The sequence below is a fragment of the Heterodontus francisci genome, chromosome 34 (assembly GCF_036365525.1).
Source record: "Heterodontus francisci isolate sHetFra1 chromosome 34, sHetFra1.hap1, whole genome shotgun sequence".
NCBI lineage: Eukaryota > Metazoa > Chordata > Chondrichthyes > Heterodontiformes > Heterodontidae > Heterodontus > Heterodontus francisci.
This window is the reverse complement of record NC_090404.1, coordinates 13509271-13534957: the sequence shown is the minus strand read 5'-3', so window position 1 is coordinate 13534957 and position 25687 is coordinate 13509271. Positions and strand designations below refer to the sequence as shown.

At 45.0% G+C, this 25687-nt stretch overlaps 1 protein-coding gene and 1 long non-coding RNA gene across 5 annotated transcripts; one reads left to right on the top strand and one right to left on the bottom strand.

The window, feature by feature from the left end:
- The first annotated feature begins 9 nt into the window (after nt 1-9).
- On the top strand, nt 10-25684 carry LOC137349088 (uncharacterized). The gene is made up of 3 exons (XR_010969239.1): nt 10-167; nt 13673-13777; nt 24150-25684. It is a non-coding gene; the product is annotated as an uncharacterized lncRNA (long non-coding RNA).
- LOC137349085 (zinc finger protein 436-like) lies at nt 11591-20739 on the bottom strand. 4 transcript variants are annotated; one of them, XM_068014395.1, is made up of 3 exons: nt 20585-20739; nt 19741-19849; nt 11591-16258 (listed from the first exon to the last, which is right to left on the bottom strand). In XM_068014395.1, exon 3 carries the CDS (start codon nt 15905-15907, stop codon nt 15149-15151), a length of 759 nt encoding a protein of 252 aa, XP_067870496.1. In that variant the 5' UTR covers nt 15908-16258; nt 19741-19849; nt 20585-20739; the 3' UTR covers nt 11591-15148. The 4 variants fall into 4 exon arrangements, with proteins under 4 accessions (XP_067870496.1, XP_067870498.1, XP_067870499.1 ...); XM_068014397.1 differs by having other exon boundaries at nt 20640-20739; XM_068014398.1 differs by having other exon boundaries at nt 20684-20719.
- Nucleotides 25685-25687: the final 3 nt, after the last annotated feature.

Genomic DNA, 25687 nt, shown 5'->3' with positions numbered 1-25687 from the left:
CGCGATTAAACCGGGCGAAATGAAGCATCGCAGCCCCAGAGAAAGATGGACGCCACTCCCGAAAAGGACAATTCACAATATTCTTGTTTTGTAAAAAAAAAGTATTTATCTTTTGCCAGCTGGGGTTGGCCTTATTTTCGATTCTTCTCGGTTGAAATATTATGCAGGTACATTTTTTAATTTTAATGTTGATTTACTTGTACCCATTCGTCTCTCTTTACAAAGATGTCTGAAATCTCTGAACCTGCCTTTGGGGTTTGCAATGGCGGGTTGGTTGACATCCTTCCATCTACAGAAAGATGATGGACTCGCAGCAAACAATCCATTTAAGTGGGGTGGCTTCTCTTGGTTCACCTTCGCTATTGCTGTGAAGGCCAATCCCTGACAGGCAGGTTCTACCACAAGTGCTGCAGGTGAAGCTGCCAAGTGACGCTGAGTTGTTTTTGATATTGACGCCTGTTGTGAAGCTGCTGTAGCAACTGGTCATCGTGGTCGTGCAAACCAGTCCACAGGATGTGTCACCATTTCCCTCTTTCGTCAGCTAGTGTCTCCGCGGTGCGATAGTCGACATTTGGCCTTCATGTCACCCTTGCAAGCAACCTTGAAGCGGAGCTTTAGGCGCCTCGCTGGTTGTCTGGCCCCGGCCACCTCACCATACAGAAGGTCCTTGGTCATGCGACGGTCATCCATCCTGTGGATGTGTCTGATCATTCCCTGTGTAAGTGAATGTGCTTTATTCACATTACAATAGCCCAGTGCGCAGGTGCAGTGCTGGACTGTATCTGGAACTGGCGCACTGTCACTCTGATCAGAGCTGTGCGAGTGTTGAAGATGCTATCCCTGAGAGCAGGGATAGGCACTGACATGTTGAACCACGGACATTTGACAAAATGATTGACTCAGCCATAGACATAGGGCAATTAAGCTGTATATAAACTCTGTAGTCAAACGAATATATATTATCAAATATCAAGGGAGAGCAGCACAGCTCGCTAGCAAGCAAAATATTATGCAGTGCCAATGTGAATTATGTTTGTTAACAGAATAGAGCTAACTACACCATGTCATAGGGTGATAGACAGACCTTATCAAATGACATTTGTAGATTCGCTCTGTGTCAGGAGTACAAATTCATCCAATAAACCATGATACTCAAGAGGAGAGGATTGTTATTGTGGTCATTGAGATGAGGCAGTTGTTACGACCAGGTGAGAAAGCAGTCTAGGCTTCCCTTTCAGCTTTCACCTGGTCTTACTGTAACAGGGTTTAAGTTTAAACACCGCATTTTTAGCTCCCCCGTGGTAAATCCTTGTCCTCCACTTTTCAATTATAAGGCAAAGAAACCAGCACAACAGGTTTTTTCAGGTTTAAAGAAGAAAAGTGAAATTTATTGAACTTAAACTCTAATTCGGTTAATGCCTACAGATACATGACACGCCCACACTCGCATGCATACGCGATACACACATGCAGATAGGGACAGAAAGAGCAGAAGAAAAATAAACTGGAAACGTTTGAGGCAATCTCTGAAGCGGGTTTTTTGTTTCTGTGCTTCGAACTCGCTGTGGAGTCCTTGATTGTAGGTAGATTTTGCTTTTCATTGGGGCCCAGTATTCTTCTTAAACCTTGTTCACTGTAGGAGACTTTTCTCTCTTATGGTTCATGTGTCTTCAGTGGGTTTTGGAGTTCCGCGAGAAAGAGATGGGAGCAGACAGCAGAGGCTGTGGCAAGCCAGCCAGGAGAGGTCTTTTCAATCCAGAAGTAAACAGCATTCTACCAGCTCTCAGTTCAAACTGTAACCTGCTCGGCAACCTGGGGTTTTCTGAATTGTAGTCATGTGACTAACTGGTCTGACCATGTCTTGGCTCTGTGTATTGTGTGTGTCAGGGAATGGTCCTTTGTCCACAAACACTGTCTGTTAATATGCAAAAATGTCTTTCCAGCCAGGGGCTTGGCAACCCCTTGGAACAGGTCTTCTCTTCTTCCCAGCAACAATTTGAAATTTAATGTCCATGTGGTGAAATTAATATACTTCATTCTTGCCTGCATGACACTTCCACACCCAGGGGAATGAAATGCGATTTGGGAAAAGCGCATTTCATGAAAAGGGTTGAGAGAAAATATATAAGATGCAGAAAATCATGCATTTCTCTCATTCATTCATGAATCCTAAAACTTACTAAAGCTGTCTTTTCTTGGTGCCAGCGCTGCTTTAATTTCCCCTTTTCGGCATCCCAGTAACCATGTGGTTCTTTGGGGGAAGTTTTTCTTCAGTTTGCCCATTTCCATGGCTGCCGAGGGCCTTTGTTCCTGTTGAGGTCTGAAAAGGGGGATGGGTGGTTTCTCTTTGGTTCTGACTGTGAGGGGAGGATTCTTTGTTAATCTCCCCTTTGTTCTCTGGGACATTCCTGCCTGCAGGTATTTGTGCAGACTCTACTGCACTCCCCATACGGCACTTCGACTAGATGAGGTGCCACCCTCATGGTTTCTCTGCCCCATAGAGGTCTTTCTTTGTCTCTGCAGGTTCCTGTAAACGCTGTTAGCAACTCTGGTGGGGTGCTTCTAGAGTCTGCATTTACATAGGAGGATGTGGGGTCTAACTTTTCAAATTTTTTTGGAGTTGGCTGACCGTTTAGTAGGGGTTTTCATCCAGGAGTCCTCCCGGACTTCCTTTAACCTGCCCTCTTGGTCACCTTTTTCCCTTTACTGTCAAACCTCTTGCCAACCTTGTGCCTGCCTGTCCCTTTTTGTTCTTGGCGGGGGTCCCTTATAGTTCACCAGCCCTCTGCTGGAGGGTCCTCCTAACACCGGTACAGGACTTAGGGGTGCAGGTTTCACTGTAGTTTGGGGTTTCCCCTCAACCTGGCACATGTGGCAACTCCTGCAGTACTCCACCACATCTTTGTGGAGTTTTGGCCAGTCAAACTACTGTCATATGCGGACTTTGGTCTTTCGGATACTGGCATGTACTGTCACTGTCGTCTCGTGCTCCCTTAATATTTCTCTCCGATATCTCTGCGGCACCATTAACTGGTGAACTACTGCCCACTCCTTGCTCTCAGGTCTGTGAGGAGAACTCCATTTCCTCATCAGTACCTCATTCTTTAAATAGTAGCAATCAGGGACTCCCTCTGCTTCACTTTCAGACTGGGCAGCCTGTGCTAACTCTCACAATACTGGGTCAGTTGCTGAGCCTCAGCAAGGGAAAATCCAATTAATTAATTCCCTGGGTCTCCTAACTTTCCAAAGAAAGTCTCAGACAGGCAGACCTCATGGTCATCTGCCTGCAGTGCCAATGCAGTCTCCTCTAAGGGAGCTGGTTTGATCGTGGCCTGATCCACTACACATTCAGGGAAACTGCAGGGGTCCATCTCCCGCCATTACCCTGTCTCTCTCACCTCCTGCGGTCTTTCTTTCACTTTTGGGGGGGGCTACCACCTTCACCCTCGCCAGATCATTACCTGGAGCAGGTCAACCCCATCCACAGGCAAACTAGGGACAATCCCTACAGTTCCTTCTCTGTCGCTGGGTCAAAATCCTGGAACTCCCTTCATAACAGCACTGTGGGTATACCTACCCCAAATGGACTGCAGCGGTTCAAGAAGACAGCTCACCACCACCTTCTCAAGGGCAATTAGGGATGGGCAATAAATGCTGGCCTGGCCAGTGACGCCCACATCCCATGAATGAATAAAAAAAAAAAGTGTTTAAATGCTCAAGCTGCGACAAAAGCTTAAAAAACGCACATTCACACCAGTTCCACACCCGTCAGCTGCTCTCATTGTGGGAAGAGGTTCAGGCGCTTGTTCGCCGTGCTGCAACACCAGCAGGTTCACACCTTTGAGAGGCTACTCAACTGCTCCATTGTGGGAAGGGATTCACTCGGTCATCCAATCCCCATACATACCAGCGTGTTCACCAGCTCCGTGTGTGGGAAGGGATTCACTCGGTTATGCAACCTCCATAGACACCAGCATGTTCACACCGGGGAGAGGCAGTTCAACTGCTCCGCATGTGGAAAGGGATTCATTACTTCATCCAACCTGTTGACGCACCAACATGTTCACACTGACTGCGGGATTAGGTTCAGGCGAACGTCTGAACTCACTGTACACCAGCGCACTCACACTGGGAAGAGGCTGTTCACCTGCTCCAGTTGTGGCAAGGGATTCACTACATCATCCCACCTTACTACACATTGACGTGTTCACACTAATAAGAGACCTTTTAAATGTTCTGACAGTGAGAGGAGATTTAAAAGCAAACAGGGTCTGCAGAGACACCAGCGAGTTCACACTGGCGAAAGGCCATTCACCTGCACCGAGTGTGGGATAGGATTCACTGAGTCATCTGACCTACAGAAACACCGGTGAGTTCACAAGTAACTGCAGGGGTTCGATTCTGCTGTTATTGCTGTTCTGACAGTTGGAATTTGTTTCTGCTGCTGTTCATAACCCTTCTATCTGGGGCTGGAATTTAATATTCTGGGTAAATGCCAAATAAATCAGCTTTGGTTTAAACACATTGTTGTAGATTTTTGTCTTTCCCACCTGAGTGTTCAGCATCACCTGGCTGGAGCTCAGAAAGGACTATCTGGGGGGAGGATCGTACAGCAGGAAGAGAACTTCAGCCTGGACACAGTCCTTCAGGGTTACACGGAGAGGGACAAACGGCACTTTGGTCTTTCTCGTTTCTTTTCACTGACAGCAAAGCTCCCATGTGGGTTAATCCTGAGACGTGTAAGAAATGTGTCCCAGCCACTCTCTTCCATGGTTCAGATCTCCTAGGCAGGGAACAGAAGGCTCCTTTACAACTGTGTTTAGAGTCAGGAACAACAATGGTGAATGCTGGAAATGTGCTGACAAATCAGAGATTGGCGTAAAACTGTGATCTGTTCCTGACTGAAAGTGAAATGGCAGGTTTAAATGGCAGATCTGAAAATCACTGTTGTAATTGCTTTGTGGAGATTTAAGATGTTTGTGTGACAGTCCTGAGTTCACCATTTTAGCACAGGTGTTACTTCATTTCAGATAAACCTTTTGAAACTAAATAAATTAAAATAGCAGGCAGAGGAGTTTACAGGATCCTGTTAACTTCTGGTACAATTATACAACATAAATTTGATCTCCAGATAAAGAAGGACCTGCAACATGTTTCCAGGTATTCCGTTTTATTGATGTGCGAGTGTTAGACACCAGGATAACTAAAAATACACGGAACATCCGCAGGGGTGCGATCCGACAGTTACTCTGGGATCACGCTCACTGTGGAACTCTACCACTGAGCCTGCTGAAGATTCTAGGCTCAGGGAGTGGGGCCTCCAGGAGTGGACTGTAAGAAAGCTCGGTTTCAGTATCCTGACAAATATATGGTGAGGAACCAGAGGAATCCTTACTAAGGAACTGTCTGGGGTTTTACCTGCCAGTGTAGGTCTAGGGATAAATGATGCCTGACTCCCTGAACTTACATAGAACCCAGTTTGCAACAAGATGAATTCAGTTTCCAGGAGAACAGGAACAAATATCACCCACAAATGACGGAGACAAAAGGAGCCATTAGAGAAGATGAGAGATCTTTGGAAATTGTAATAGCAGCAAAAGCTTTTCCAGCTACTTCAGGAGTGAGAAGATGGTTTAGGGCCACTGAGACACAGTGCAGGACAGATTGAAAGATTGCCACTGTATGACAAAGCTGCTAAATGACTATTTCATATCAGTCTGCACTCCTGTGGATGATATCCACCCAAGGGTGTATAAAGAGATGGGACGGGTGCTCTATGAGCCCCTTGCCCATACCTTCAACAGCTTAATAGAGTCTGGGATTGTTCCCTGAGTTTGGATGGTAACTCACGTAGTTCCCATTTTCCAAATCGGGGACAAATCAGACTCAGGAAACTACAGGCCCATCTGTGTGAACTCGATCACAGGGAAGATGCTTGAAGGGATCCTAAGAGATGCTGTTTCTGATCACTGGGGAAGAGAAGGAGCCATTAGAGATACTTAACACAGCTTCCGGAAAAAGATTGCATCTTACAAACTTGTTTTGTACAGTTTCAGCATAACCGCCCTCTCATCTTTCATTGACTTCAATGTAATGGAAACTGACAGTTGGAACCTGTTGAAAGATATTTACAAATGATTCAAGAGTTTCTTACAGTTGGGATCTTTCTCTATTCTGTCCACTCGAGGTGTTGGCTAACAGATTTTCCCCTGTGAATATCAAACTGGAATACTGGGCAATGATGTGTTTCCTTATTCAACTTGTTGACCCTCAATGTTGAGTCTTGTCGTTTCAGACACCAGATAATCAAGCTCACAACAACAGATTGTCTTTTCCTGACTTTATCAACAGCACTGTAATAATACAGACAGAGTATAGTTACCCAATCCAGAGAACAGAGATAATACAGTGGATTCAGAGCTCTCTTCTCCACAGGTCTGATCTAACAAGCTGCAGCTACACTGGTGATATTTGTATTTATCTTGTTCACTACATTTGTGATCTGCTTCTGCTCAAACCATAACCACAATGATATCTGTGCATTGCTCTGACTGTGAGCACACAAGGCTGTGTCACTAAAACACATAGATACTGTTTCCTTGTTTCACATCTCCATACAAAGACCATCTCTTTACACATCCCCTTTCTGCACAATTGCAGCAGACATGAGCAAGGATGTGAGGCTCATTAATCTACACCCAGATTTCAGAACAGCAAAGGTTATACTAGGGTAAAGGTTCAGTCATTTTCCATTACAGGTAAAATATAGAGCAGTACAGCAGCACACTGGCAGCTTAACAGAGTCTCATCAGCCTGCAGACTCCTGTTAATTATATTTCCTGAGTGGATTTAAACCAGGTTTACAGGCATGATGCTCTATTCACACATCGAAGGCGAGAGAGATGCTGTGGGGGGGAGACTTAGTCCAGTAACTGAAAGTGATTTACCAACTGGGTTTTGTGTTTAGTGATTCCGGGCAAGTTACCCATACCTTCCCTGGATACCAAGGTTAGCAGAGGCACTCTGGAAGGTATGGAAAGTTGGGACTTGTCCATGAGAGTAACCAAAGGTATGAGAACAGAAATAAGCTAGAGTTAGAAAGCAGCAAAGGCTCACAAATGTAGTAGTCACTAACAGGACATCAATTAGACTCCTCTTATCCTGGAGTAATATAGGACGGCACAGTGGCTAGCACCGCAGCCTCACAGCTCCAGCGACCCGGGTTTGATTCTGGGTACTGCTTATGTGGAGTTTGCAAGTTCTCACTGTGACCGCGTGGGTTTTCGGCGGGTGCTCCGGTTTCCTCCCACAGCCAAAAGTCTTGCAGGTTGATAGGTAAATTGGCCATTATAAATTGCCCCTAGTATAGGTAGGTGGTAGGGGAATTGTGGGGATGTGGTAGGAATATGGGATTAATGTAGGATTAGTATAAATGGGTGGTTGATGGTCGGCCCAGACTCGGTGGGCCGAAGGGACTGTTTCAGTGCTGTATATCTAAATAAATAAATACAAGACGCTCTGTGATTCCACCAAAACTGATTTATTCTTGACATAGTCAGAATATTAAACTCCAGCCTACTTCTAGGGGTTATTAACAGCAGCAGAAACAAAGGATATGATTAACAGCAGAATCCAAGCCCTGCAGTCACATGTGAACTCGCTGGTGTGTCAGCAAGTGAAATGATCGAGCAAATCCATTCCCACACATGGAACAGTAGAATAGCCTTTCCCCAGTGTGAACTCGCTGGTGTGCCTGAAAGTTGCACAAACGACTGAATCCCTTCGCACATACAGACCAAGTGAACGGCCTCTCCTCAGTGTGAATTTGCTGCTGTTTCCGCAGAATTAATGAGTGAGTGAATCCTTTCCCACACATGGAGCAGGTGAACGGCCTCTCCCCAGTGTGAACTCGCTGGTGTTTCTGCAAGGTGCATGACTGAGTGAATCCCTTCCCACACACAGAGCAGGTGAATGGCTCTCCGCAGTGTGAATGCGTTGGTGTGTCAGCACCTTACTAGTGCTTTTAAAGCTCTTCTCACACTCAAAACATTTAAAAGGTCACTTAAGGTGTGAACTCGCTGGTGTGTCAGCAGGGTGAATAATTGAGTGAATCCCTTCCCACAGATGGAGCAGGTGAACGGCTTTTCCCCAGTGTGAATTTGCACATGTACATGGAGCTTGGATAACTCTGAATCCTTTCCCACACAAGGAACAGGTGAATGGCCTCTCCCTGGTGTGACTGCGCCAATGAATTTCCAGCTTGGATGGGTAATTAAGTCCCATACCACATTCCCACAGTTTCTCCATGGTGGGGTGTCCCAGTGTCTCTCCAGGTTGACAATCAGTTGAAGCCTCGTCCACACACAGAATGTGTACAGTTTCTCCTTGCTGTGAATGGTGTTATGTTTTCCAGGCTGTGTAACTCATTAAAGTTCTTTCCATAGTCAGTGCATTGGAATACTCTCACTCAGGTGTGTGTGTCTTGGTGCTTTTCCAGTCACTTTGATGTTTGAAATGTTTTCCCAGAGAGAGAGCTGACAGACATTTCTCTTTCCACATTCAAAGGCCGATGATATTCAGGTCCTGATGAGTTAAGTAACTGTCAGATCTTGATGTAATGTTTGGTTTGAACTTACCGTCTGAAAATCCTTCCCTTCTACGAACGTACGAATTAGGAGCAGGAGTAGGCCACTCGATCCCGCTCCGCCATTCAATAAGTTCATGGCTGAACTATTACTCCACATTTCCACCGACCCCCTGATAACCTTCCACCCCCTTGCTCATCAAGAATCTATCTACCTCTGCCTTAAAAATATTCAAGGACTCTGCTTCCACTGCCTTTTGAGGAAGAGAATTCTAAAGACTCATGACCCTCAGAGAAAAAATTTCTCCTCATCCCTGTCTTAAATGGGCGACCCCTTATTTTTAAACAGTGACCCCTAGTTCGAGATTCTCCCACAAGAGGAAACATCCTTTTCACATCCACCCTGTCAAGACCCCTCAGGATCTCATATGTTTCAATCAAGTCGCCTCTTACTCTTCTAAATTCCAGCGGATACAAGCCTAGCCTGTCCAATCTTTCCTTGTAAGACAGCCCACCCATTCCAGGTATTAGTCTAGTAAACCATCTCTGTACTGCCTCCAACGCATTTACATCCTTCCTTAAATAAGGAGACCAGTACTGTACACAGTACTCCAGATATGGTCACACCAAATCCCTGTATACCTGAAGCATAACCTCCCTACTTTTGTATTCAATTCCCCTCACGATAAACGATAACATTCTATTAGCTTTCCTAATTACGTGCTGTACCTGCATACTAACCTTTTGCGATTCATGCACTGGGACACCCAGGTCCCTCTGCATCTCAGAGCACCACAGTCTCTCACCATTTAGATAATATGCTTCTTTTTTATTCTTCTTGCCAAAGTGGATAATTTCATCCTTTCCCACATTATAGTCCATCTGCGGAAGTCTTTGCCTACTCATTTAACCTATCTATATCCCTTTGTAGCTTCCTTATGTCCTCTTCACAAGTTATGTTCCTACCTATCTTTGTCATCAGCAAATTTAACAGCCATATCTTCAGTCCCTTCATCTAAGTCATTTATATAAATTGTAAAAAGTTGAGGCCCCAGCACAGATCCCTGTGGCACTTCACTTGTGACATCTTGCCAACCAGAAAATGACCCATTTATGCCTACTGTGTTTTCTGAAGGCTAACCAATCTTCTATCCATGCCAATATGTAACCCTCTACACCACGAGCTTTTATTTTCTGCAATAACCTTTGATGTGGCACCTTATTAAATGCCTTCTGGAAATCTAAGTATAATACATCCACCGGTTCCCCTTTATCCACAGCACATGTAACTCCCTCAAAGAACTCCAATAAATTGGTTAAACATGATTTCCCTTTCACAAAACCATGTTGACGCTACCTGATTGCCTTGAATTTTTCTAAATGCCCTGCTATAACATCTTTAATAATAGCTTCTAACACTTTCCCCTAAGACAGATGTTAAGCTAACTGGCCTGTAGTTTCCTGCATTCTGTCTCCCTCCCTTTTTGAATAAAGGAGTTGCATTCGCTATTTTCCAATCTAAAGGAACCTTCCCCAAATCTAGAATGAAGTCCATCAGGACCCGAGGACTTGTCAGCTCCAACAATTTGTTCAGTACCACTTCCCTGGTGATTGTAATTTTGAGTTCCTCCCTCCCTTCCATTTCTTGACTTACAGCTAATACCCTGTAATAGGAGTTTACATAGGATTACTTAAAATGTACAAAACACATATAGGCCATTCAACCCAACTAGTCTGTGCTGGTGTTTATACCGTTCATGCTTCTCCTCCCATTCCGTCTACCTCATCCCAGCCTTTCAGCATATCTTTCTATTGCCTTTACTCTCATGGACTTGTCTGGTTTCCTTTTGAAAGCAGCTAAGCCATTTCCTCAACCACTTGCTGTGGTATCGAGTTCCACATTCTACCCACTCTGAGTAAAGAAATATCGCCTCTGGATTTATTACTAACTACTTTGTATTTATTGCCCCTAGGTTTGGATTCTCCCACAAGAGGAAACATTCTCTCCACATCTACCCTGTCCAACCCATTCATAATTTTAAAGACCTCTATCACATCACCTCTAAGTCTTCCCTTTTCTAAAGAAAAAAAGCCCCACCCTGTTCAATTCTTTCCCGATAGCTGTAATCTCTCAGTATACAAAAGCATCACTGTCATAGAATGGTTCCAGCTAGAGGCCTGCTAGCCGACCCAAACCCAACAGGACCCGATGACATGCGTCGGGTTCGGGTCGGGCCGGACACACACGGTAAGTATTGAAATTAAACTTATTGGAGCTGGGAGTTCGGGACGAAACCGAGTCTGCGCAGTGAGCGAGTGACGTCACTATGACATCATGGCACATGCGTTGCAGCTTTGTGGATCTTCCCAGTCGGAAGGTAAGTAAAGGGATAGTCGACTCAAGCTCGGAGCAAAATCGGAGGGACTCGGGCCAGGTCGGGTTCTTTTTTGCCAACCTGAGCAGGCCTCTAGTGCCAGCACAGAAAAAGGCCATCCTATCTGTGCTGGCTCCCTGAAGGAGCAATTCACCTCGTGCCACTCCTCCACCGTCTCCCCGTAGCCCAGCATATTCCTCCTTTTCAGATAATAAACCAACTCCCTCTTGAATGCTTCAATTGAACCAGCCTGGGCCTTTTATCCTTTTTTTTAGAATTAGAATTAGAACATTACAGCGCAGTACAGGCCCTTCGGCCCTCGATGTTGCGCCGACCTGTGAAACCATCTGACCTACACTATTCCATTTTCATCCATATGTCTATCCAATGACCACTTAAATGCCCTTAAAGTTGGCGAATCTACTACTGCTGCAGGCAGGGCGTTCCACGCCCTTACTACTCTCCGAGTAAAGAAACTACCTCTCACATCTGTCCTATATCAATCACCCCTCAACTTGAAGCTATGTCCCCTCGTGTTTGCCATCACCATCCGAGGAAAAAGACGCTCACTATCCACCCTATCTAACCCTCTGATTATCTTATATGTCTCTATTAAGTCACCTCTCCTCCTCCTTCTCTCCAACGAAAACAACCTCAAGTCCCTCAGCCTTTCCTCATAAGACCTTCCCTCCATACCAGGCAACATCCTAGTAAATCTCCTCTGCACCCTTTCCATAGCTTCCACATCCTTCCTATAATGCGGCGACCAGAACTGCACGCAATACTCCAGGTGCGGTCTCACCAGAGTTCTGTACAGCTGCAGCATGACCTCGTGGCTCCGAAACTCGATCCCCCTACTAATAAAAGCTAACACACCATATGCCTTCTTAACAGCCCTATTAACCTGGGTAGCAACCTTCAGGGATTTATGCACCTGGACACCAAGATCTCTCTGTTCATCTACACTACCAAGAATCTTCCCATTAGCCCAGTACTCTGCATTCCTGTTACTCCTTCCAAAGTGAATCACCTCACACTTTTCTGCATTAAACTCCATTTGCCATCTTTCTTACACTTGATAATTTCAGTTCTCATATCTTTGGTTATTCTCACGGACAAGTCCCAGCTCCCCATATCTTCCATAGTGCCTCTCCCCGGCTTGGGTTCCAGGGACGGTATCGATAACGTGCCCAGGATCACTAAACACAAAACCCAGTCTGTTTATCATTTTCAGCTACTGGACTTAGTGTGTGTCCCACAGCATCTCTCTCACCTTCGATGTGTGATTACAGTATCACGCCAGTAAACCTAGTTTAAATTTAAACCCACTCAGGAAATATATTTAACAGGAGTCTGCAGGCTGATGAGACTCTGTTAAGCTGCCAGTGTGCTGCTGTACTGCTCTGTATTTTACCTGGGAGGGAAAATAACTGAATCTTTGCCCCAGTGTAACCTTTGCTGTTCTGAAATGTGGGTGTAGATTAATGAGCCTCACATCCTTGCTCATGTCTGCTGCAATTGTGCAGAAAGGAGATGTGTAAAGAGATGGTCTTTGTATGGAGGTGTGAAACAAGGAAACAGTATCTATGTGTGATAGTGACACAGCCTTGTACTCACAGTCAGAGCAATGCACAGATATCATTGTGGTTATGGTTTGATCACAAATGTAGTGAAGATAAATACAAATATCACCAGTGCAGCTGCAGCTTGTTAGACCAGACCTGGGTGGGGGGAAAGAGAGCTCTGAATCCACTGTATTATCTCTATTCTCTGGATCGGGTAACTATACTCTATTATTACAGTGCTGTTGATGATAAAGTCAGGAAAAGACAATCTGTTGTTGAGCTTGATTATCTGGTGACTGAAACCACAAGACTCAATATTTAGTCAACAAGATGAACAAGAAAACACAATATGGCCCAATACTCCAGATCGATATTCACAGGGGAAAGTCTGTTACCCAACACCTCGAGTGGACAGAATAGAGAAAGATCCCAAATTTAAGAAACCCTCAAATCATTTGTAAATATCATTCAAATGCTGACAAGTTCCAACTGTCAGTTTCCATTACATTGAAGTCAATGTAACAGGAGAACACGGTTATGCCGGAACTGTACAAAACACTAGTTAGATCACAGCTAGAGTACTGTGTACAGTTCTGGTCGCCACGTTACAGGAAGGATGCAATCACATTAGCAAGAGGACAGAAGAGATTTATGAGGATGTAGCCAGGACTGGAGAATTTTATCCATGAGCAAAGATTAGATAGGTTGGGGTTGTTTTCTATGAAACAGAAGAGGTCGACGGGAGATTTAATTGAGGTGTATAAAATTATGAGGAGACTAGACAGAGTGGATAGGAAGGACTTATTTCCATTAACAGAGAGGTCAATAACCAGGGGACATTGAATTAGTTTAATTGCTAGAAGGATTAGAGGGGAATTGAGGAATTATTTCACCCAGAGGGTGGTGGGAATCTGGAACTCACTGCCTGAAAGGGTGGTGGAGGCAGAAACCCTCATCCCATTTAAAAACACTTGGATATGCACTTGAGGTGCTGTGACCTGCAGAGCTATGAAGCAAGAGCTGGAAAGTGCGAATGGACTGAGTAACTCCTATTCGCCAGCACAGGCACAATGGGCTGAATGGCCTCTTTCTGTGCTGTAAATTTCTATGATTCTGTGATGACATGTGGTCCTTGTGTTTTATCCCAGACAGGCCTGAGCCCAGTCATTTGCTCCACTGTTGATGTGATGGTTCAAGCTAAGAGGTGCCAGGTATCGGAAGCAGCAGGAGCAGTGAATAAAATCTAACTTTCAGTAAGTAGCGATATAGTTTATCTGCCTCTAGTTCTATTTTAATAACTTCTGCTGAATGTGGCCCTCACCCAGTGCCAGGATATCGGATCAGACCCACCATGGAAAATGAGTTTGGCACTCCTGAGATACACAATGTCAACCGGACCCTCAGTATCTCTGTAACCTCCTCCAGACCCACAACTCTCTATGTAAATACAAGTTGTTGTTGTTTGATTACACCCCTGAGATAGACAATGTCAACCGGATTCCCCTCATCCACCAACACAGCAACTTCTTCACAAAACACCAAAAAGTTTGTAAGATGCGATCTTTTTCCGGAAGCCGTGTTGAGTATCTCTCATGGCTCCTTCTCTTGCCCAGTGATCAGAAACTGCATCTCTTGGATCCATTGAAGCATCTTCCCTGTGACTGAACTCACACTGATGGGCCTGTAGATCCTTGGCTCTGATTTGTCCCCGATTTGGAAAATGGTAACTACGTGAGCTATCGTCCAATCTCAGGGAACAATCCCTGACTCCATTGAGTTGAAGAAGATACGGGCAAGGGGCTCACAGAGCACTCGTCCCATCTCTTTAGACCCCCTTGGGTGGATATCATCTGGACCTGGAGATTTCCTATTTTATCCAGGATGACAATCCTTTTATTTTAATATTTATGATGTTGTTGTCGACAGTATATCCCACAGCTGGAATCTGAGCATCACCCACAGGAGTACAGACTGATGTGAAATAGTCATTTAACAGCTCTATCAGAGTGGCAATCTGTCTCTCAGTATCTTACTCTATAGTTGATTAAATGCAGTGACCAGATCTGTATGCAGTTCTCGAGCTGGTGGGGGGTGTAACTAGTGTTTTACACAGTTCTAGCATAATCTCCCTGCTCTTATACGCGAGGCCTCGGCTAATAAAGAATCCTGTATGTCTTCTTGACCACCTTATCTACCTGTCCTGCTACCTTCAGGTATCTGTGGATGTGTACTCCAAGGTCCTTCTGTTACTCTACATTTTGCAGGATCCTACCATTCATTGTGCATTCCCTTGCCTTATTTGTCCTCAAGTGTATTAATTTATACTTCTCCGGGTTGAATTCCATTTGCCTCTTATCTGCCCACATGACCAGTCCATTGATATCTTCCTGCAGTCTACAGCTTTCTTCCTCACTGTCAACACAGCCAATTTCTGTATCATCTGCAAACTTAATCATGGCCCCTACATTTAAGTCTAAATCATTAAAATTTACCACAAAAAGCAAGTGGCCTCGTGCTTTTGTTTTTTCACGGGATGTGGACGCCACTGGAAACAAGCTTCCAGTCAGGATTCAGTCCTGGATGTGATTAACAGCAGCAATAACAACAGAATCCAAACCCTACAGTCACTTGTGAATTCGCTGGTGTTTTAGCAGGTTGCCTTTACTTTTAAAACTCTTCTCACAGTCAGAACATTTAAAAGGTCTCTTATCAGTGTGAACAAGTTGGTGTTCAGTGAGGTGGAATGTCTTTCTGAATCCCTTCCCACACATGGAGCAGGTGAATGGTCTCTGCGCTGTGTGAACTTGCTGGTGCATCAGAAGCTCGGAAGAATCAGTGTATTCCTTCCCACACTCAGAGCAGGTGAATGGCTTCTCCCCAATGTGAAGTCGCTGGTGTGTCAGCAGATTGCCTTTACTTTTAAAACTCTTCTCACAGTCAGAACATTTAAAAGGTCTCTTATCTGTGTGAACAAGTTGATGTTGAGTGAGGTGGGATGACCGAGTGAATCCCTTCCCACACACAAAGCAGGTGAATGGCCTCTCTCCTGTGTGAATTCGGTGGTGCATCAGAAACTCAGATGAATCAATGAATCCCTTCCCACACTCAATACAGGTGAACAGCCTCTCCCCAGTGTGAGTGCGTTGGTGGTTCAGTAAATAATTTGCGCTTTTAAAGCTCTTTTGACAGAGAGAACATTTAAAAGGCTTCATATCTGTGTGAACAAGTTGGTGTTGAGTGAGGTGGGACAACCGAGTGAATCCCTTCCCACACACGGAGCAGGTGAATGGCCTCTCCCCAGTGTGACTACGATGATGAATTTCCAGCTGGGACGGGCAATTGAATCCCTTCCCACAGTCCCCACATTTCCACGGTTTCTCCATGGCGCGGGTGACCTCGTGTTTCTCCAGGTTGGACGATCAGTTGAAGCCTCGTTCACACACAGAATCTGTGTACAGATTCGCTCTGCTGTGAATGGCGCAATGTTTTTTCAGGCTGTCTAACTGTTTAAAGCTCTTTCCACAGTCAGTGCACTGGAACACTCATTTGGGTGTGTGTATCTCGGTGCTTCTCCAGACACACTGATATTTGAAATCTTCTCCCAGGCAGAACAGGCAAACATTTCTCCTTCCACATTCAGAGAAAGATGATATTCAGGTCCTGATAAATCGAGGTGACTGTCAGATCTTGACAAGATGTTTGGTTTGACTTTCCCATCTGCAAATCCTTCCCTTCTAATCCATGTAAAAGGAAATTACACAGAATGACATAGAATGCACAGTACACAAACAGGCCATTCAGTCCAATTAGTCTGTGCTGGTCACAGAATCTCAGAATTGCTACAGCACAGAAGGAGGCCATTCAGCCTGTTGTGCCTGTGCTAGCTCCCCCAAAGAGCAGTTTACCTAGTGCCACTCCCCTGACATCTCCCCAGAGCCCTGCACATTCATCCTTTTCAGATAACAATCCAATTTCCTTTTAAATGTCTCAATTAAACCTGCCTCCACCACACTCTCAGGCAGTGCATTCCAGATCCTAATCACTCGCTGTGTAAAAAAGGGTCTCCTCATGTCACCATTGCTTCTTTTGGCAATTACCTGAAATCTGTGCCCTCCTGTTCTCGAGACCTCCACCAATGGGAACAGTTTCTCCCGATCAACCCTGTCCAGACCCTTCATGATTTTGAATACCTCTATCAAATCTCCTCTCAACCTTCTCTTCTCCAAAGAAAACAGTCCTAGTCATCTAATACTATCCTCAATCTCCTAAGTAATCCACGGATGGATCTTTCTCTGAGTTTTTGTTTTTCAATGGAATGTATTTTTGTTGAACATTTTAAATTGTTTCTTTAAATGTTTCCCACTGTTTATTTACTGCCATACCTTTTAGTCTATTTACCCGATCAACTGTAGCCAGTTCTACCCTCATACCTACATAATTGGTTTAGTTTAAGATTCTTGCTTGTGACTGGAGTATGTCATTTTCAAACTTAAAGTGGAATTCAGTTGGGCTATGATCATTATTTGCTAGTGGATCTTATACAGTGACATTACGAATTAACCCTGCCTCGTTGCACAATACTAGATATAAAATAACTTTATCCCTAGTTGGTTGCATAACACATTGTTCTAGCAAGCTGTCACAAAAGAATTCTGCAAATTCATCTTCCAGACCACCTTTGCCAATGGATTGGTCCAGTCTAGATGAAGATCAAAGTCCCACACAACTACTAAATTGCCTTTGTTACAAGATCTGATTATTTCTTGCTCAATGCTCTGTCGAAAGGTATAACTACTGGTAGGGGGCCTATAAACCTCTCCCACCAGTGTTTTGACTCTTGCTATTCCTATTCTCCACCCATACTGATTCTACTTCCTGATTTTCTGAGCCAAGATCCTTTCTCACTGATGTCCTTATGCCATCCTTTACGATCAGGGCTACTCCTCCTCCTTTTCCATTCTGCCTGTCTTTTTGAAATATTGTGTATACTGAAATATTTATTTTCCAATCTTGGTCACCTTGTTACCATGCCTCTGTAATGGTGATTAGATCTGAACTATTTATCTCTATTTATGCCACTAGTTCATCTATCTTATTGCAGATGCTCCACACATTCAGATTAAGTGACTTCAATGTTATTTTTTACTACTATTCCCTGCAGGGTCCTTACTCTCTGATGCACAATTACCATTAAACTCTTTGTCCCTTCCCGTCCCACTCAGCTTGTCTTTACCTACATCTATATAATTTTCTATTGCCTCAACCTTTACCCTCCTTTCACCCGAACCCTCCTCCCCTCTGTTAATTTAAAGCCATTTTTCCCAACTCTGACCTTATTTGCTAGTGCACTCTTATGTTTGTGCGCTCTGTCCCTTCCCAGTTACCATTACCTGTATCACTACCCTGCATTATTGCCTTGTCCTTTCTCTTTATTCAAATCTCCCCTCACGTGAAACCACACCACCCCCCAAAAAAATTTAGTTTAAAGCCCTTTCTACAGCCCTAGTTATACGATTCATTCAGGACACTAGTCCCAGCACAGTTCAGATGAAGGCTATACCAATATTACAATATTGATAGGTTAATTGGCCTTTATAAATTGTCCCCAGTATAGGTAGGTGGAAGGGAAATATAGAGACAGGTGGGGATGTGGTAGTAATGTGGAATTAGTGTAGGATTAGTATAAATGGGTGGTTGATGGTCGGCACAGACTCGGTGGGCCGAAGGGCCTGTTTCAGTGCTGTATCTCTAAACTAAACTAAACCCCCTCTTTCCCCAGGACTAGTGCCAGTGCCCCATGGATCAAAACCCATTTCTCCCACATCAATCTTTGAGCCACGCATTCAACTCTCCAATCTTATTTACCCTAAGGCAATTTGCTCGTGGCTCAGATAGTAATCCAGAGATTATTACCTTTGTGGTTCTGCTTTTTAATTTAGTCCCCAGTTGTTCATACTCCCTCAACAGAACCTCTTAGTCCTAACTGTGTCATTGGTACCTACATGGACCACAATATCTGGATCCTTCCCCTCCCACTCCAAGTTCCTCTCCAGCCCCGAGGAACTGTCCTTAACCCTGGCACTGGACAGGCAACACAGCCTTTGGGACTCACGGTCTCAGCAGCAAAGAACAGTTACTATCCCCCTAACTATACTGTCCTCTACTACAACTACATTCGTTTTTACTTCCCCCGCTTGAATGGCCCCCTGCACCACGGTGCCATGGTCAGTTTGCTCATTGTCCCTGCAATCCCTGTTCTCGTCCTCACAAACTGCAAGAAACTCGAACAAGTTGGACAATTGTAAGGCCTGAGGCTTCTCCATTGCTACCTTCTGGGTCCCTATAACTGTCTCACTCACAGTCACACCCTCCTATCCCTGGCCACAGACCAAATCTGAAGTAACTAGTTTAAAGGGTGTGACCTCCTCCTGGAACAAAGTGTCCAGGTGACTTTCCCTCTCCCGGATCTGAATCTCAGACCCTAGCTCATCAACTCTGAGACGAAGTTCCTTGAGCTGCAGACACTTACTTCAGATGTGGTTGCAGTGGATCACACTGGTGTCCACCAGCTGTCATATGCTACAGCTGCAACACATCACCTGGCCTGCCATTTCTACTGCGTTTTATTTCACTCATTAGGTTTCAAATTTAGAAACAGAACTGATAATTTGCAGTTACATAAGCAGTTTAACTAGTTAACCTACAAATTTAATACAATACTTATATCTCCCCAGTACCAGTTTGAACTACTGCCCCCATTTAAAAAGGGGGAATAAAAATGGAAACTTAAAACTCAATCACCTATCTACTCCCTAATTAATGCCTCTGGGCTCAGCTCTCAGGTCTTACTGTCTCCAGCTCCCTTTGTTGGATCACTGCTTGTTCTGTAAAAAAGAACAGCACCTCCTCCCTCACTGCACCAAGTTCCCACACCTTACCCAATTCCCATGTTCAGCACTGTATCAAGCAGAAGTTTGTGCTGTTTACTTTGTGTATTGCCAAAACCTCCTGTATTTATACTAGCTGGAATTCCAGGGACCCAAGTCAGGCTCTGTTAACGAGGGAATCAGTTCTAACCAGCGACCTAAGTTACTAACTGTGCAGCTACCACTAGCAGGCAGCTTGTTTACCAATAAGACTGAAAGGAACTACAATTTAATGTGCAAACTTGACTAGATTTTAGAAAGAAATCAACCCTTGAAATTCTCACACTTACCAAATTCTCGAGTTAAGCACTCTGGCACACAGTCGTGGTTCTGTTGCATTAATCCAGAGGCCGTGAGTTCGAACCCCGCCGTGGCAGTTTGAGAATTGGAAGTCAAAATCTGGAAATAAAAGAGCTGGTTGTCAGTAGAAGTGACCATTAAGCTGCTGGATTGCCTAAGAACGTACAGCACCTTTCCTGACTAGAGTGTTGCAAGGTGTTTTTCAGCCAGTTAAGCATCTTTAAAATGTGTACTCACTTTTGTAATGTGGGCAGCCCAAGCTGTGCACAGCAAGATCCCACAAACAGCAAAGGGTTAAAGGACTATATGGACCACTTTTTCACAATTGGTGTAAAATTGGCTCATTAATGCCCCTTGAGGAATGGAAACCTGCTGGCCTTACTCAGCCCGTATATGTGACTGAAGTCTTCCACTGACAGAATTGACTATTAACTGCCCCTGAAGTGGCCGAACGAGCCGCTCAGTCGTATGAAACCGGTTCAAGGAGGCAGCCGCCCACCACCAGCACCTTCTCAAGGGGTGACTAGGGACAGGGTAATAAATACCAGCTTTACCAGCGATGCCCATATCTCAGGAATGAATTAGTAAAAACTTGCAGCCAGTCCTTTCCTCAAAGGGACTGGTGGAAAATCTGAAGCCCACCCACTGGAGACACCAAAACCCATCCAAGCTCAGTAATTATCAACCAGGTTTTCTCGCACCCATTGCCTCCCCCTCAAAGGCTGTGACATTAAAATGCCCGTGTTTTGGGTGACCCCAGTCAGAGTGATGTCCTCCCCAGGAGAGAAGCCAAACCCGGAGGCTCTCTCCGCGGCCTTGCTCCTGGCAGCTCACCTGCTGCTGCTCAGCTCGAGCGCGATGGCCCACCTATGCCAGCGCACGCAATTACCAAGCCCCACCCCCGCAGCCAATGCAACGCCGGCGACCATTAACCGTTTCCTGTTCAAACTTCACGAAGCGGGAAAAAACCCCTCCGCGCGCCCCCAACAACAGCCACTTCCGCAATTCACGCACGCGCAGCTGCTCTGATCGGGGAGAAATGTCAAACTCCGCCCCCATGGTTGCCATTTTTGTTGGGGGCAAATCTGCATGAACGCGATTAAACCAGGCGAAATGAAGCACCGCAGCCCCATAGAAAGATGGACGTCACTCTCGAAAAGGACATTTCACAAAATGCCTGTTTGGTGGAAAAAAGGTATTTATCCTTTGCCAGCTGGGATGGACCTTATTTTCAGTTCTTCCTGCGCGAAATATTATGCAGGTATATTTTTTTTCTTTGGCCTCCTTGTCTCGAGCGCCTGGAGGTGGTCAGTGGTTTGTGAAGCAGCGCCTGGAGTGGCTATAAAGGCCAATTCTAGAGTGACAGACTGGTATATTTTAATTTTAATGTTGATTTACTTGTACCCATTCGTCCCTCCTTACAAAGATGTCTGAAATTTCTGAACCTGCCTTTGGGGTTTTCAATGGCGGGTTGGTTGACATCCTTCCATAGAGTTGTACAGCACAGAAACAGGCCCTTTGGCGCATCGTGTCCGTGCCGGCCATCAAGACCTAACTATTCTAATCCCATCTACGAAAGATGATGGATTCGCAGCAAACAATCCATTTATTGGGATGTCTTCTCTTGGTTCACCTTTGCTGATGGCTGTGAAGGCCAATCCTTAAGAGGTAGGTTCTGCCTCAAGTGTTGCACCATAGACATTTGACAAAATTATTGACTCAGCCGTGGACTTGGGCCAATTAAGCTGTGTATAAAGTCTATAGTCAATCCAATGCCATCAAAACACAGTCCGATTGAAGACACATTTCTCCCGAAAAGTAGCTGAGCATACAAACATCAATGGAGAGCAGCACAACTGTATTAGCTAGCTAGCGAGCAAGCAAAATATTATGCAATGCCAATATGAATTACCTTTGTTGACAGAATAGTTAGGGTGGTTGATGGACCTTATCGGATGACCTCTGGATTCACAATGTGTCAGGAGTGCAAATTCATCCAATAAACCATGATACTCAAGGAGAGGATTGTTATTGTGGTCGTTGAGGTGAGGCAGTAGAAAAATCAGCAATAGGAATCAGACCATTTCTCATACTGTTATTGTCACAAGACAATTTAACTCATTATGGTCTCTGTTTGTGCAACTTCTCCATCTGCTTGTAATCTGTATCTGAAGAAAGGGCAGCCAACAAAAGGGCAGTGATCTACAAATCAGGAAAATTTTCTAGGGTGAAGCAGATAGTACTTCAGAAGAGTCATGTAAAACAGAAAAGCAGAGTGTGACAGGAAGGGACAGAGAGATTAACATTAGGTAGCCAAGACTAGTTTAGTCATCTTGACAGGCTGTGAAACCAGGTCCTGGATCCTAAAATACAGAAACAACAGAATCTCTCATGGACAAAATGTCATTTGCTCACCAAGGCTAGTGACAAAATTAGATAAAGACATATACAAATAAAGAGCACCCTTCAGTTCCTGCAATAACGTGATCCTCTTAAATTTACTTATGTCTATATCTCAGTTTATCACTGTCGATTCCGATTCAACTGTGACAAGATAATTATTAACAAAAAGATGAGCAGTTATTACTGCATGTATTATTCAGTTACAAAATGTTTAGTCACTATCTGTCAGATTGTACTCCAGACTAACCAATTTATGTCCAAGCCAAATCTCTTTCCTATTAGCAAAGGCGTACTTTTAATGTAATGCACTTAAATGATACAGGCAACTTTCAAATTACTTTGGCCACTCAGATTATCTGCCCTCAAATTGGATAGTAACTGATGCACATTGCAGTTACTGATCTTTGACATACTTGTAAAACTTGACCTTAATCCAATCCGCAACAAAAAAAACAATTAATGACGGTTTCTAACATGGTCATTGAAACATGATCAAATTTTACTATGTCTTCCCTGACAGTTTTTATGCAAATGCAGCATAGATTTTGTTAAGGAATCATATCTATGCAAATGCAGCATAGATTTTGTTAAGGAATCATAGCCAGTTCATCATAGATTAAGGTTTATTTAAGCTCTCCGTTATATTGTATTTACTAACTATTGTATATAGGTCAGCACCATCCTGTTTTTGCCAATATCACTGAGCCCCAATGCACCGTACTATTGTATTCATGAGGAACTTACAGTGCTGACTTATGGAGATTCCTTGGATTTTCTTGCCTATTTTCCCCTCAATACAAGTTCAGAAACAACATGATTTCAAATGGATAGCAGCAGAATTGTGACATTTATATGGAAGTGAAAGTCCAACAGCTTTCAAGATGTCACTGAGCTTGTGTCGCAGGTGAAAGTAATGTGTGTCAGAGTGCAAAAATCAAGACATTCGCTTAGTGATTTTTGCCATTTTAAAACGAGTCTACATAACACAAGTCTTTAAGCTTCTGTTTCAAAATAACCTAGCTTCTAGATTAAAGGCTTGAAGCAGGGGTGTCCAATCGCTTCGCGCGGGGGACAACATTACAATTTTCGTCATGCATCGGGGGCCAGTGAGTCAATTTCAGAAAGATAAAGACATTAAAAATCTATCTTAATATTAATCAAAACAACAAATGTGCATTTTTATCAAGAAGCTTTAAATAAGACTAATTTATTAACTTACTTTCTCTTCACTATGTTGGACACTGATTTAGTGAGATACCTGGCACCTTTTTGCTTGCAGAAGTAGTCAGTCAGTTTGCCCACACACTTGTAGCGATGTGGAGTATTCCAGATAGATGTCCATATATCAGGAGAGATCTTGATCTCTCTCTCTCTCTGTTCCCCCTATGTTATCTCCCCCTCTTGCTGCCCCCTCTCTCTCTGCCCCCTCTCTCCCCCTGTCCTCCTTCTCACTGAACCCCCTTTCCCTGAACCCTTCTCTCTCCCTGTCCCGCCCCCTCTCTCTCGCTCTCTCTCCCTGTCCTCCCTCCCTCTCTCTGTGCCCTCTCTGTCTCCTTTCCCCTCTATGTCCCCTGTCTGTATCTCCCAGTCCCCCTCCCCTCCTTATCCCCCCTTCTATCTGCTTGTCGCATCCTCTCTCTCCCAGTCCCCCCTCTTTCTTTCTGTCTCCCCCCCCTCTCTCTTTTTGTTGCCTCTCTCTCCCTCTCTGACAGTCGCAGAGAGCGGGAACTCTCAACTGAGCAACTTCGGGGTTGGTGACAGGTACTTCGAGCAGAGACCATGCTTCTGAACCTCAGACAAGTTCAGGGTTGATAACAGGTACTTCAAGCAGAGACCGCACTTCCGAACCTCAGACAAGCTCGGGGCTTTTGGCGGACGCTAAAAATCAATCGGAACCTGCCGGCAAATCATGAAGTTGTCCGAGGTACAGAGGTGCTGTCTCTGCTCTAAGCACCTGTCAGCTCTGAAACTGACGCTTGTGATTTTTTTTTTTAAGCTGGTCTGGTCGGAAAGAAGAAGCCAATGGGAAATTACCAGTCATGGACCTCAAAGATTTTACCACGGACACTGGTGTCCATGTACGGACACGTTGCCGACTCCCTGGCCACACCTCCCTGAAGGAATTGCCTGTCTTTCACCGGAATCTATTCAGAGTCAAGAACATGTTCGTGTCAGGCCGCTTCCCCTGCTGGCGGAGGAGAGGTTCTGACTGTCTGGGCAGCCATCTCCGAGGTCCAACCGATATGTGGAGGAGTAGCTGAAGCCTCCGGGACACCCCTCACTGTGGGTGTCAAGGGGGCTCGGGAGTGTGGAGTGCCCCAGGCCAAAGTGACCCCCGCTTGGTCGAAACTGCTCATCAGACCCAGGCCCTAAAACCCTCCTCGGGAGCTGGTCCCACACAACCTGAGCCACCTGTCGGAAATGCCCTCCGTGTCATTCCATACTGTGCGGAGCGGTTTCCTGTACGGGCTGTTCCTGCATACTCTCCACTTCCACGCCCTTGTCTGCCACCCGCACATGCTGTGGCGGTCCATGATGCCATCTGGCGGCGAGGGGAATCCCCAGTGGTGGTCTCTCTACACGGGAGTCCTCCCCCTTTACATCGTGAACCTGGGTGGAGAGTGCTGCACAGTGCAGTCCTGTGCAATACGCTTTGAAGTAGGTTTACAGACTCCCAGGGTGCCTGTAATTTCTGTGGCTTGGATGAATCCATATACCAGGTATATACAGAGTGTGAGAGGTTGCAGCCCCTCTGTGAGTACATAAGGGGACTGCTCCTCAAGTTTTGGTTGCTCTTCAGGCCTATGCTCCTGATCTTCCGCAGGAGGATCTCCTCGTTGGTCTGCTCCTGGGCCAGGCCAAGGTGACAACTCACAGGTCCAGGCTGCGGGCCATTAGGGAGTCCCTCCGTCCTGATTGCCTGCCCCTCTTTTGAAGTTACGTTTGCGCCCGGGTGTCCCTGGAGTAGGAGCATGCAGTGTCCACCAGTTCACTTGAGGCCTTCCATGACCAGTGGGCGCAGCTGGGGCTGGAGTGCATCACTGATGCCGAGAATGGCATTTTCATTTGAGTTTTGCTTTATTTTATCTGCTTTTAATAAGGTTATTTATTTAAAATGCTTATAAAAGGGCCTGGGGAATAAAGGCCCCCTTGACAAAAATGAATAAAAGGGCCCTGGCGCATAAAGGCTACCTTTAAAAAAGAAAACAGGATTGGCTCCTGTCTGCATAAAAAAGAAAAAAACAACAAAATAAAAATGGATAGATACAGAGTAAAGCTCCCTCTGCACAAAAAAAACAGTTTAGATACCCTGTCCCATCAAACACTGCCAGGACAGGTATAGCGCAGGTTTGTTACAGTGTAAAGCTCTCTCTACACTGTCCCCATCAAACATTCCCCGGGCAGTTTCAGCAGGGGTTAGGTACAGAGATCATAAGAAATAGGAGCTGGACTTGGCCAGTTGGGGTAAAGCTCCCTCTAAACTTCATTGGCTGTAAAGTGTTTTGAGCTGCCCTGATGTCATGAAAGGTGTTA